Source organism: Pseudorasbora parva, chromosome 13 (genome assembly GCF_024679245.1).
Source record: "Pseudorasbora parva isolate DD20220531a chromosome 13, ASM2467924v1, whole genome shotgun sequence".
NCBI classification, from domain to species: domain Eukaryota; kingdom Metazoa; phylum Chordata; class Actinopteri; order Cypriniformes; family Gobionidae; genus Pseudorasbora; species Pseudorasbora parva.
The window spans coordinates 5,748,437-5,763,202 of NC_090184.1; the positions used below are offsets into that span (position 1 = coordinate 5,748,437).

The window sequence follows — 14,766 nt, forward strand, 5'->3', positions numbered from 1 at the left end:
GCAAATCCTCATATTAGAATGATTGCTGAAGGATCATGTGACACTGAAGACTGGAGTAATGATGCTGAAAATGCAGCTTTGCCATCACAGGAATATATTACATTTTAAAGTATATTAAAATTGAAAACAGTTTTTTTTAAACGGTAATAATATTTCATTACATTTAAATTTACATTTTATCCAAAGCGACTTACAACTGAGGAGTACAGAAAGCGATCCGTCATGAAGAGGTGAAGAAAACGCAAAAAGTGCCCTAAATACAAAGATTTTGATATTACTCAGAGGAGCAAAAACCAGAAAAAAAAGAAGAAAAAAAACTATTTTATTTTATATAACTTTTTGGAGAAAAAAATCACTATAATTACTGTTTTTTTTTTTTACTGTCAAATTAATTTCTTCAAAAACATTTTAAAAAATCTGACCAAATACTATTGCTTCGTAGTTTATAGTTTACATTTATCTTGTTTTAGATATTTCAGGCTATTTTTTCTAAAAAGCAAAGCATCTTGCATTGTGTTGGGCATCCCTTATCTCATAATTGACATTTGGTTTGCATTAAGCAAGTGTGGCGGACTCATTCTGTTTTGCAGAAAACCAGGAGCACTTTGAGAAACATCGCTGGCCTCCCGTGTGGTATCTAAAGGAAGAAGATCACTATCAGCGGGCTCGTAAGGAGCGTGAGAAAGAAGATTACTTGTACCAGAAGCGTCAGTGTAAACGCAAGTGGCTCTTTTGGCATCTTCCATCTTCACCTTGTTCCAGTTCTCCGTCTTCTTCTGGTTCCTCTGCAGTCATCTGATTGGCCCTCAGGGTGCACAATCCACCTAACAGCCCTAAATGTGGGATATAAACACACAACAAGGAATGATAGCCTTTTTCAACTCTACAAGATTACCTGTTTTCTGTTGAGCGAAATGCCCAAGCCCTGCTTTTAGCTGCTGAAGAACAAGCAAAAATGAAATAGGATGGAGAACGTAAGTCAAAGCAACACAAGCCTTTGACTAAAAGCACTTTGAGTTTCTCTACTTTACTGGTTGGATTTTCATCAAATCAGCTTTGATCTCCTGTTGTGGCATCATATCCTGCGTTGGTAGAATGCTGCTCAATTTCCCGTGTAAAGAAAATCTACACTCTGCATCGGTTTCCCAAATATAACCATCAAAATCTACATATCTTCATCTGTATAGAAAAATGGAAGGACTGCACATATTCATAACTTAAAATGTTAATAAGTGCTTTCCAGCTCTAAATTAGAAAAACACAGGAACATTTTAGAGCAACCAGCAAACATGCCAAACATGAATTTCTCAGTGTTTTGGCAGTCTACATGCAAACCACTTCAACAGACCGACGTTCTCAATATTCAAATGGTGTTCACCGTTCAACATCTAAAGGTATTATCAATGTGACATTTAAAGGTTGATGGATGTGGAGGGCTACGTAGGGATTTAACTCCACACACATTATCTATGGCATAATGTCAATTACCACGGAAAAGAAAACACATTTACCATGGACGTGCACAGGGCCGAGCAATAAACAATAAAATGCACACTGTATGAAGAATGTATAGCCACAGGACTTAAAGGGATAGTTCACCCAAAAAGGAAAATTCTGTCATTATATACTTACCCTCATGTTGTTTCTTTATTCTGCTCAACACACAAAAAATATATATATTATGAAGAATATGGGTAACCAAACAGCTGATGGACGCCATTGACTTCCATAGTATGGAGATAAAGAAAATACTATGTGAGTCAATGGGGTTTGATTACCCATATTCTTCAAAATATATTTTCGTGTAAGCAGAAGAAAGAAATTCATACAGGTTTGGAACAACACAAGGGTGAGTAACTGGTGATGGAATTTTAATTTTTAGGGTGATCTATCCCTTTAAGGTTGGGACGAAAAGGAAGTAGTGAGAGATGTTTCCTACACCTCATGTAGGACGGGGACTTTGTTCTATCCATCGGTTATTGACTGGATAGAGGCAGATCAGAGTGCGTACGTTTAAATGCCGTTGTAAGGAAGGGGCGGGTTTAAGTGCACTAAAACTGTGAAAGATATTAATAGCATTATTCGGTAAGATCAAAAGTGACCGTAAAATATATTCATAATATTACAGAATATTTCTATTTCAAAAAATGCTGTTTATTTTAACTTTCCATCCATTAAAAAAGTATGTAAAAAATATTAAGCAGCACAACTGTTTTCAACCGTAATATTAATATTTTTTCTTAGCGTATTAGAATGACTTCTGAAGGATCATGTGACACTGAAGACTGGAGTAATGATGCTGACAATTCAGCTTTGATCACAGGAATACATTACGTTTTAAAATGTATTAATATGAAAACAAATTATTTTACATTGTAATATTTCACAATTCCCATCGTATAAATAAGCGCAGCCTTGGTAAACGCATGAAACATCTTTCAAAAAACGTACAGATGGTTGTGTATTTTCTGTGGTGATAAACATTATACCGGTCGATGGGGATTAACAAGTTTTGAACCCATTTTGTCACTTTATTAATGTGCTTTTAGTCCTGCTCTTCAAGAATGTTCAGGCTGAATGTTACTGGTGCACAACAGACAAAAACTTTAAGACTATTTGTGTTTCCTGCACACTGTGGTGTATATTTTTAGTATTTCCTCATAATAATTCTAACCTCATATGTTATCAGCTGACAAGAATGCAGATGGAAACAGGCATTCAAATGATTATGGGCTTACACAAAATCAGCATTTACTGACGTAATGTCACGTGTTTGTGCTATCACAAGATGAAGTTCAGGTTTACATCAAGATTGCCTCCTGATAGCTGCATTTTTGTCTCGATAACAATATTATGGAAAACGGCAACAACCTGTAATCTTATAACCAGACACTTCAAAACAAGATCCCAGGTGAGCGGTCACGCTGGGCTTCTCTACAGGGAATCTAAAGAGTGCCTGAACACCACTGATATTCAAAGTGTGGGCACTAGCTGCTGTCTTTACCAAAGTAAGCTCACATTTGCTTCATACGGTGGATGAAATCAATCCACACAAGAAATACAGTTTTAAATGTTTCCAAATAGCTTTTGGATGAGTTTCACGGGCAGGCCTGTGGCCATCCCATGATGCATGTTACATTTAAGTAGTTGTAGAGTGTTTCCTACATCTGCTATATTTCAGCATCCCATTCTAGGGGACACTTTAGGATCTTTAAAATAATAACATAACTAGTAGTGACTTAGGGAAAAAGGTATTTATATGACTATTCTAATACTATAATGTACTAAGGAAAAAAATACTTCCAATTGAATAATGCAATGCAAAGCAGTTTTACTATTTAAGGTGCATTACCTCCCGATAGGAGAGGAAACCTCACAAGCATGGTTCATATAGACTTAAACCCTTTGCGATTTGGGTGTTTCTGATCAATCACATGCGATAGTTATAGAAGCGAATAGCACCTTAAATATAGAATGACTATATATATAAAGTTTTTATAGCACAAGATTGACTTCTATGGTGAAAAAAAGATTAATAAATTACCCTACGGAGAGTAAAAGGCAATCTGCTATGCATTTTCTGCGGTTGTTAACCAATTAATATTAGAGAATGTTTTTTCTGCTTTAATAAGAGCTGACCTGCACGTGCGAGGCTGTTGTATCTGGCGCCAAGGGAATGTGGAGGATTGTTTTTTATTTAGAAACCCCAAAATATTTGTATGTGCTACGCTGTGCTTTGAATGTAGATCCAGAATGATAGTGATTGAGTTCCTTCCATTATAAAACACACAATGAACTGTTAATTCCTCTGGTGGGGGCAAGCGAAGACTTTTCAGTATCTTACTAAGTATTTGTAATAGCACTCAGGAACATTTGCTGACTCTTGTCATTAACATATAACGATGAAGTGTGAAGATGTTTTATTCGAAAGTGATTCAAGGAATTTGAAGGTTATTTGGAAATGGACGGATCATGCATTATATATATCATCTTATAAAGACAAGAGTTTAAGTGTGGTGCACAGTTCACAGACAATCACAACAGCCTGTGAGCATATGATGCATTTTAAAGTTCTGAGTAGGCCATATAATAACATTAACACTATTATATAAATCAAAGTGAAAGTGATGGTACGAATGTACTGAGATATGACAGGTGTCATGTGATACTGTATATGCTACATTTTCATCTTCCCAGAATGCATTACTCAGATACCTTTTTAGGCATTATGGAGTTTGACGCATTTAAATATCAACTCAAATATCTCAGATGTTTCTCCCAGAATTCCTAAGATGCCAGAACCTTAAAGGCACACTATAGCCCCGTTTCCACCAAAATTACCCGGAACAATTTGTACCAGGAACTTTTTTACAGAAACTTTTCTCCCCCCCAAACCTGCAACTGTCTGCGTTTCCACCGCGATCTAAAGTTCCGAGAAGATTAGGAAAATTAGTCCGGCGATGTAGGACTGCGCGTGACGGACAGTAATCATTTTTGTGTGTACCGATTGAAAGATTTAGTGGCCTGTTTACATGAGACGTTATCTAAACCGATCGTGTTTACATGTGATGACTTTCAATCGCAATCATTTCGTGACATGCAGTTTGTCTGCCGCATCAAAAATGTCAACGCTGTTTTCTCCAGCAGCTGGAATGTGTTTACTGTAGCCATAGCAACTCTTAACGGCCACCAGGACTAATGCAGTATTATATAAGCTATTTATTTGTTGTAAAGTGTAATAAACATCTCAGAAAAAAATTAATTCTTCTGGCAGGTGCAGTTAAAATAAAAACTGCCTGGGACAATATACGCTAGAGGAAATTAACAACGACAGAAAAGAGCACTAATATGCAGATTCAGCAGCATGCAGCATATTCAGAAAGCTCGTAAAGCTAGATTTAAAATGACAATGTTTATTATTATCAGCTATTACGGACATTGCACGTGAGATGGCTGAGACGAACGCGCGCCATCAGACAGAGAGCAAGACTGATATTTACTGAACGTAGACCGAACCTCGCAAAAGACTTTTTAAAAATGGCGGTTGAAATAAAATGCTAAACCAATCAGCATGTTCAGCGCCCAAGTCCCGCCCTCGAAAGTTCCAGAACTTTGAAAAAGTACTACCTCGCGAGCAGGGCCGTTTGGAGGGGGAAATATTTCCCTGGAACTTCATTTAGTCCCTGGTTCCTGCAGCCAAATCACACGAGTACCACCCCAAAGTTCCTTGTTTCTGGGTAAAGGTCCTGCGGTGGAAACGTGGCATATGTGATTTTCCCCAAATCCCTAAACTTTTCCCACAAAGTTGGGAGCATGAAATTGTCAAAAATGTCTTGGTATGATGAAGCATTAAGAGTTCCTTTAACTGGAACTAAGGGGCCAATCCCTGGGGGGAAAAAACACACACACACCATAACCCCCCCTGAACTATTAATCCAAATAGTTGCTCACATGTCTAATTAAACACATACTATATTAAAGTGTCTTTGGTGTTTCCGTGGTTTTAACGGAAATCAAGGGTAGCGTGGATATAACGTAATTGACAAGTGACGCACGGACACAGTCTGATTCCTGGTTAAAATGCATGATTTGTCTGGATTTAAAAATTGCTGGATGTTTTTAGGATAATATAAGTACTCAAGTCAACAAATATAACATTGTTCTAGTGGCTTTTGGATATTTTGATAAAACAATCTTGCATAGTTTGCCTTTAAGCAGAATTTTAGATTTCAATCTACTGTCTATGTATAGGAGGAACAACTGAGATTCTTCTTGGGATTTTTCTTTCTTATGGGTTTTAACCATCCTAGGTTTACTCTATTCAGACTGTAGAAACTCTCTGCAAGCAAAATTAAGTTGTAAATCAGGTAAGAAGTAACTTAGAACAGTGTGTTCCTAATCTGTTGCTGCAGAGAAGATACCCAATGCCTTAATGTAAAGTACACAAGGAGAGACGTATTTGAAATGTAATGATATCTTTTATGTATTATATGTGTTATATGTGTACACCAAAAATGGTGCATAATGTGTAAAATCTGTCATATTGTTTGTTTGGTAAAGAGGGTTTATTCGTCTACTTTGCTAGCCCATTATTACCTTGTGATTCTCTCTGTATTGTCTCGGTGTTCTGTGAACGTGACATCATACTGTTTCCATTTACAGATGAAGAATATTGAATGCAATGATACAAAGTGTGTGCTGAAATGAAAAATGATGAGTTAGGTGAGGATTTTTAAATATTGACTACATTGACATGCTATGTGCAAAATAGACTAACATTTTAGTTAAAGATTATATACATACATACATAAATACATACATATACTTTTATATTTGTTCTTTTTTTCTCTCTCTTTTGGGGACAAATGTGCACTATGCAGCATAATATAATGTGTACTGTATAGTGCCCTCCAAAGTAATCATGCACTTCCAAATGGTGTTCGTGTCATGTCTTATATTTTTATTTTACTCTCGGATAAGATACATAATCAGGGGTAAAGCAGAAAAATATAGGCCTCTTTGTGTAATTTAAGAATGTCATAAAATCATTAAAAATAATTGCTTTAAATCCTATTTCAATGAGCTCTAGTGCCACCACTGCAAAGAAGCACAAACCAGAGTGTCAGCAGCACCAGATGTTCTTTTTGCTGCACAGTTACAACAATGTAGGGCCAGTGCAGCAAAGAAGCCACGAAAGCCTTGAAATCAAATGACTGAACGAAAAACTTGAATGTTCTATTGGTATTTAGAAGCCTGGCGTTGACTATTTGTATGGGAAACAGGCATCATTTCCATGAGTTATTGGGGGGAATTTGTATTTTCAGGAAACCTGCAGCATGTATTCATGAAATGTGTAAATAGTGTTTAATAAACACAAATAGCAGTTTGCATTTTGTATTTATTTATCTGTTTGTTTGTTCCCATGAATATCATTCCACTAAGCCTAAGTCCCATAAAATTAAAAATATGTTATGCCATTTTACTTATCTAGTAAATGCATCTTGATTTAAAGGGATAGTTGCCCAAAGTTTCCCAATAGTCCAGTGGCATAGTGAGAATACTGTTTACAAGGTGATAAAAGCACCAAATTTAGCACGGTGTTGGTGTTTCCTTAGGGTCTATAGTGTCATTTTAGGAGCCCTCGAAAAAAAAAAAAACGTTGTAACTTCATATAAGAAGAATAGAATTATAAATGAAATGCTTAAAAAAAAAAAAAATCAAGTTCCTGCACAAGATAAAGTGTTCAAATGAAACTTCAAATGAAGTTAACATTTTATGTTACTGTATGTTTATGAACTTTACATAACTAAAAGTGGGGTTGGGTGATGTCACCTAAATTGGCAGTTGACAATGTTTACAGTAAAACATTTTTGTAAAATTGTTTGTAAAACAGGAGTAATATGTTCAGAAATGGAAGTTTTGGTAATAACGAGCAGCATTTTGCACCAACTGTAGCGTAATTCATAAAGAGAATTGGAAGGAAATCCATCAAACAAGGCATTACATTAAATGTACAGTGTAAAAAATACAAGAGGCGAACAATTTCAAGATCAATATGTAGCCTGTCTGACATGGTATTTTCACAGACTAACACTCAAGTCTCTGACATAGACTACATCTTTATTAATAGCATAGCCTATATCCATTAGTTATTTTCTCAATTTAATTTATAGCGAAATCCCAGCAATTTTTTTAGGTTAACTATAGAACAGACTGATTAGAATGTGTCGCACTCGCAAAACTCGCAACGGGGGCGTGGAGAGCACCTTGATCTATCTATGCCACCCTCACAGAAGAAGCACTTTCGAGCATCCAGTCGTTGAGGTTTCATTAGCTTTCTCCCTCTAGATTCAACCTTCAACAGCATTCCGTACGTTCGTCTTTGTCGCGTTCATACACTTTGAAACTTTAGGTGGCAAGATTTGTGCCAAGAGTCAGAATATGAAGCAAAATTACTAGCAGTTTTAATGTTTTTTTTTTTCTTCTTTTTTTTCTTTAGTGTTAGGCTTAGACTTTGCATTCAGTAGGCTACAGTTTCGCAGATGTTGTTCCACGAACAAATACATGCTACCATGTGGCACTAATACCACCACCCCACACACCCCCAAAAATAAAAAAAATACTGATAGACCAATAAAGTGTTGGCTTATATCAGTGGCAACCAATGGCAATGAAGAGTGGGCGGTTCTAATGTGTTTCTCAATTTGACTTTGTAACCTAATATTACTCTATTTTGGTCGACGACTAGATTTGTTTGAAGGTCTAGACTCTAGTTAAACTTCAGCTATCATCTTCAAGTTTGTCGAGAGTTACAGGTAAATGATACAGATATTAAGAACGTTATGACTTAACGTAGCCTACTGTTTAATAAATAAATAAATAAACAGGCAATATGATAGGGCCTGCGTTTATTATCTTTTCTCTAACATAATGTCTTAATTGCACGTAAAGTGTGTTTAATATACGTATATAATACTACGAAAGAGAGTGAAATGAGTTATTTTCTCTCTTGAAGGGTCGTGGACATGCATTTATTTTGCACGTCGCTTGTTTTATGCGTCCTCTCTGCATGCCACATGACCGCATCCACCTGTGACCAGCTCTTGACTTCAGAGGATGCTGAGTTCTGCAAGTAAGACTTCATTATGTTGTCATTCTGTCCAGAATATATTCTGTGGCAGTTTTAATGTGCCCAATAATTTATTTGTTTTAGTCAGTGGTCCACTATTTACCAATTATTTCTCGAACATTCTTATTTTCAGGTAATTCTGAATGATTAACAAACATAAACAAAGAAATAATTGTATTTGTTGTATTATATCAGAACTATATTTCTCTTAATACCAACATTTTGTGTAGTAGCATTGACTTTTATACATTCTTATATCTATAATCTGACTGATAATAAGGCTTACTTAGCTATACTTTAGAGGCTATTTGTCTTCAGAAATGAGCTAAATCTGTCAAAACAATATTCTAACCCCGTTGCTCCGAGAGGACTGTGACTTTAATAATTATACTGTAAATCGTGGTAAAAGCATCTGTGATATTACAGTTGCTATTTACTGACATAGTGACAAGTTTGGAAACATTACTATGTTTAATGTTTTTCTATTTAGAAAGTCTCTTATGCTCATTAAGCCTATATTTATTGGATCAAAAATACAGAAAAACAAAACATAACAAAAAACAGCAATATTATGAAAATGTAACATTTTAAAATAACAGCTTTCTGTTTTAATATATTTTAAAATGTAATTTATTTCTGTGATGTAAAGCTGAATTTTCAGCGTCCTTCTCGAGTCTTCAGTCTTACATGATCCTTCAGAAATCATTCTAATATGATAATGTGATACTCAATTAGTATCAATGTTGAATGTTTTTTTGGAACCTGTGGTACTTTTGTCAGGATTCATCAGTGAATAAAAGGTTAAAGAACAGATTTTAATTTGTTTTAGTATTATTTTTTAATTTTTAAAACTTTTTATCCATCGAAGAAAGCAGCACAACTGCTTTCAACATTGGTAATAAATCAGGATATTACAATGATTTCAGAAGGATCATGTAACACTAAAGGCTGGAGAAATATTACAGTGTTTTTTCAGCATTTTTGATAAATAAATGCAGGCTTGATGAGCATAAGAGACTTCGGTTCTCTCTCTCTCTCTCTCTCTCTCTCTCTCTCTCTCTCTCTCTCTCTCTCTCTCTCTCTCTCTCTCTCTTGACCCACATGTACTGTAAACTAGGGGTTATTACAAACTTTTTAATATACAAATATCAAACTGAATGTAGTAAACAATTAGTTAATATGATCAAAACATCCTGAATGTTTGCTTTTAGTACAGTACTGTTGAAAGAATAGCAAAAATAAAATAAAAACTTATATGCATGTAAATACCTTCTGATGTCTTACATAAGCATTTCTACCCTGTTGGGATTGGTTTTAGTAATTACAATTACAATTACAATGGGAATCCTTTTCAAATGTCTTCCTTTAGGATTTTTGGACTCGGGTTAATTTCCAAACCATATTTCCTTAGATGAACTGATTTGAGAAGTCTGGCTTGTAGGCCGGTGTGGGATGTGTAGGACTCCCTCAGAGCACTGAGTCATGGATGCTTAAGCCGCCGGTCCCACTCAAAACCCACACAACAAGCCTTACAAACCCAACAACTTACTCACTAGTTCAACTTTCAGTGCAATCATGGGCTATTCACAGTTTATATGAATGTTTTATGACCTATTGGAAACCATAAACTGTTCATTGAATAAAGATGGAGTATTATAGACAGGTTAAATTATTCATACCTGCACTTTTACTCGTTTTTTATTTAGAGGAGAGGTAAAGCTGATTTACCCAGATTTGGTTTTTGACAAATGCTCGATTGTCCCTCAGAGGATCAGAGAGAAGATCAGCAAGGAGTGGGGATCACCTCACGTACAGCTGCCAAGTGCTGATGAGGTAAGAGAAATTCGCTCCGTAACTTTATGCTGATTTATGCTCTTGCTTACCCCGTCAGCAAGTCCTCTGCCATGCTAGAATGTGTGTTATATTTTTGGATGTTACAACACATCTCCTGTCCCGGTTTTAAGTTTCTCTGGCTTAAGATCTTTTATGCTAACCAAATGGGTCTCATCCACTCTATCTTTTGAGTTGCTTTCAAATCATGTTGTGTCCTACGTCATACTGTTATGTTATGTCTCCAGAAGATGGCGCAATTGTTCCATAACTAAGGCATATGTGTGCTGAAAGGGATTCATGTTACAGAGACAAAACTGACATTGAAACCACATGGATAACTTTACTGACCTCATGTGATCACTTTTGATGCCTTAAAGTTTGTCTTAAGGCTTTTATGTTGTATTGTAGTTCATGTTAATGAAGGTTATCAGAGATCTGTTTATTAATTAAAGTCTGTAATCAATGCTTCAGTGCTATATATATATATATATATATATAAATATGAGCAAGTTTGACAAGGGCCAATTTGTGATGGCTAGATGACTGGGATGACTGAGTATCTCCAAAACTGCAGCTCTTGTGGGGTGTTCTCGGTCTGCAGTGGTGAACTGGAGACAGGGTCATGGGCGGCCAAGGCTCATTGATGCACGTGGGGAGCGAAGGCTGGCCTGTGTGGTCCGATCAAACAGACGAGCTGCTGGAGCTCAAATTGCTCAAGAAGTTAATGTTGGTTCTGATAGAAAGGTGTCAGAATACACAGAGCATCAGTTTGTTACGTATGGCTGCATAGCTGCACACCAGTCAGGGTGCCCATGCTGACCCCTGACCCTGCCAAAGAGCCAACAGCATGTAAGCATCAGAACTGGACCACGGAGCAATGGAAGAAGGTGGCCCGGTCTGATGAATCATGTTTTCTTTTACATCACGTGGAGCGCCGGGTGCGTGTGAGTCGCTTACCTGAGGAACACATGGCACCAGGATGCACTATGGGATGAAAGCAAGCCGGAGGAGGCAGTGTGATGCTTTGGGCAGTTTTTAATTATTATCATTACTTTTAATCTTTAAATGAACTCATAATAACTTGTAGTGTATGTATTCAGTCAGTATGAAAAAAAAAACCCCAATACTGATCATATTAAGAAAATATTTGTATTATACATCAGCATAATTAGATTATGTATTGACATTTGCATTTGGAGCTTTTGGACCTTCTCCACAATTGAACTTTAAAATAGCTTTCCTATGAAATCAAGAAAGCTCAAACTAATTTAATAATAAGGATATTTATCTTTAGAAGTTTACATTTACAGCTGTTTTAGGCATACATTCTGGAAAAAAAAAAAGAAAAAAAAGTTTAATCAACAATGTTCGAGGGTGTCGTTTAAAAGCAACCGTTTCAGATGAATTAAGAGACAAAGACGCCATCAATATGATAGAAGAGCCGTTGGACAGCTGCTATATCAAACTTTGTCTGTCTCACTAGTTTGGTGTATTTGAGTTTAGAGCGGCGATGGTGTGGGAATCTTTCTGGTAAATTTGAAATAGAATCAACTGTAGTGGAAAAAAACAGCAAAGTACCATGGCATATCTGTAAATTGGAAAGCCACTTCAATTTTAGGAGCTAGTTTATAAATTCCATAGCTAAGCAGTCTGGCTGGAAGATGATCTATCGCCCTCACGTCTCCCAAACCCCAATTGATGTATGGTCGTATTATCTATTATGCTGTCCTACATGATTCTCTTTTATTGCTGGACTTGGTGTCAGACAGCAAAACGGATTACACATGAGATCAAATCAATACCAACTTTATTTACCAGCCTTTCAAACGTAATTCCCCCTTTCGTGGTTCTGTCTCTGATAAAAACATATGGTAGCTGGAGGTCCGTGCCACGAATATGAGGAGGCTTGGGAGACCGTACGTGTCAGTCCTCGTTCCGCGGGCGCTCTCGTTCTCGCTCTCTCTCCCCCGCCCCCTTGACCCTGCCAATCGACACTTCATCACCACGGAAATGAGAGGCCAAGTGGCGACGCAGCGGTCACTGGTTGTCGCTTTACCCCCGCGGTGACACCCACCTCATTACCCTGCTGAAGGCATGCTGGGTAATTGAAACAGAGCGAAATGGGCAGCGGTCCAGCATGTCCGCCTCTCAATGGGCTTTCATTACCCAAAACAAAAGCAAAGGGTCACACTAAACAACAGATTTCCCTCCGTCAGCCCTCAAAGTAATGACTCAACCCCTCAGCTTGACTTGAACTTGATTTTCACTCAAACAACCATAATGCTTTAATTTTGTGCTATTGCACATCTTTAAAAGTCGTAACGGCTTCATCAAAGTAATGTGTTTGAGTCAACGATTTAGCATTTGCATACGATACAGTCTGAAGGGATAACGGCCTTTGAAATCTCATCGCTTGTTGTGGATGTTGAGGGTTTACTACTGTCTACTTCTTCAGTTAGAGATTGATATCTAACTTTGTTGTCATCAGGAATATTGTTGACAGTCATAACACTGTCTAAAGTTGCTCGTAATTCACATTATTTTAATCTCAGGCCATTATAGAGATAATTGCATCTTTGTCTGGCACTTTTGGATGCAGTGTCAAAATAGTTTGTTTACGGTAATGGTTGATGGACTCGGACTGTTTTAGCACACTGTTTTTACGTTAAAATTGGCAACACATTTCGTAATGATCTAGCATAGCTGTTACAAAAGCAGCCCTAAATCGGATATTAAGGGCTACAAACTAATTAAATGATGCAAAATGTTGACGCTTCAAAAAGTTCATGAAGAGATTAAGAAGTGAGGTAACACTTTATTTTAGTGTCCTTATTGCACGCTACATGTAGTTACTGCAATAATAACTATAAACTACATACAACTAACCCTACTCCTAAACTTATAGTAAGTACATGGAGTTTATTATGTCTTATTAAATTACACTATGACATGGACACCTTAAAATGAACTTTTTGTTCAGAAGACATTTGTTGGTTGGGCTTTATTTTAAGGTGTCATACAGTGTAATTATACATTTAAGTACTGAGTAATATTAATTAAATACTTGTACTTACTATTGGGTTATAGTTTGGTTTAGGGTTAGTTGCATGTAATTAATATTGTAACTATATGTAACGTGTGACAAGGGCACTAAAATAAAGTTATGCATATTATTTTTATTCTTTATCTCTTTTTGAACTTTTTGAAGTGTCGTTTTGGTGGAATGGACTAGTGGAGGACAGAAATCAGGTTTCATTAAAAATGCCTTTTAAAAATGTCATTAAAAGCAACATGAGAGTCAGTAATTGATGAGAGAATTTTAATTTGCCTGTGAACAGAATCGTTACAATGCTAGAGCAAAACGTGCTGCTGATTACCCCTTAAAAACATAAAGTCATCTTCATGGAAGACCTAACATTCATTTTAACTGCCAGTATTGTCTGTTAAACTGTTAGAACTGTTTATTGAACGGTTATTGTTATCAGATTTTTATACACAAAAGAAAGTTCAATTGCATTTCATAAATGGCCTTTTATAAATGGGATTCATTAGGCCTATGTATGGAATATTCTTGGGTTTCTCTTGTGATGGTACCACATGTTCTCAGTTTGGAGAACAGACCATTGGCAGCCTTCTATGTACCAACACTTGTGTTGTAACGCTTGTGCCATTTTCCAAGACCCACAAATATCCTCAACTGATGTACATCATCAGAATGATTTCTTATCTTTCTTATTACTTTTACATGTATGATATGATTTGAGAGCTGGGCTTTGTGTACTTTTTAAGATCCAAATGAATTTTGCTATACTGATAATTAATTTGTGGGATGGCTTGTACTATATATTTATAAAAAATAAAATGCTACATGCGATATCAAATCAGGTTCTGAAGAAAAGTTGCTTAAAGGAGTAGTTCACTTTAAAATGAAAAATACCCCTAAGATTTACTTACTCACAAGCCATCCTATAGGAGTATTTGACATTTTTCTTTCTGATTAACATAATCTGAGTTATATTAATAAATATCCTGATGCTTCAGAGCTTTATAATGGCAGTGACGGGGTCCATTGACTTTTAAGCACAAAAAAGTGCATCATAAACATACTTCACACTTTTCCGGGGGGTTAATAAATGCCTTCTGAAGCGACTCGATGGGTTTTTGTTTAAAAAAAATTTGAAAGTGTAATGCAGGGCTATTCAAATCTTACCCTGGAGGGCCAATGCAGTGCAGAGTTTAGCTCCAACCCTAATCAAACACACCTGAACTTGCTAATCAATGTCTTCAAGATCATTAGAAAATCA

General features: G+C 36.4%; 2 protein-coding genes across 5 annotated transcripts in view; both read left to right on the plus strand.

Annotated features, from left to right (window-relative positions):
- Positions 1–6,886, plus strand: part of rhobtb2a (Rho related BTB domain containing 2a) — a 46,871-nt gene extending 39,985 nt beyond the window's left edge. For all 3 annotated transcript variants that reach the window (XM_067413028.1, XM_067413030.1, XM_067413029.1), the window contains exon 10: positions 591–6,886. In XM_067413028.1, coding sequence (XP_067269129.1) covers positions 591–799 — 209 coding nt within the window. In that variant the 3' untranslated portion in view covers positions 800–6,886. The remainder of the gene's footprint in view (positions 1–590) is intronic.
- A 1,308-nt stretch (positions 6,887–8,194) lies between these two features.
- Positions 8,195–14,766, plus strand: part of LOC137038456 (phosphatidylethanolamine-binding protein 4) — a 188,439-nt gene continuing 181,867 nt past the window's right edge. For both annotated transcript variants that reach the window (XM_067413032.1, XM_067413031.1), the window contains exons 1-3: positions 8,195–8,315; positions 8,516–8,632; positions 10,336–10,462. In XM_067413032.1, coding sequence (XP_067269133.1) covers positions 8,526–8,632; positions 10,336–10,462 — 234 coding nt within the window. In that variant the 5' untranslated portion in view covers positions 8,195–8,315; positions 8,516–8,525. The remainder of the gene's footprint in view (positions 8,316–8,515; positions 8,633–10,335; positions 10,463–14,766) is intronic.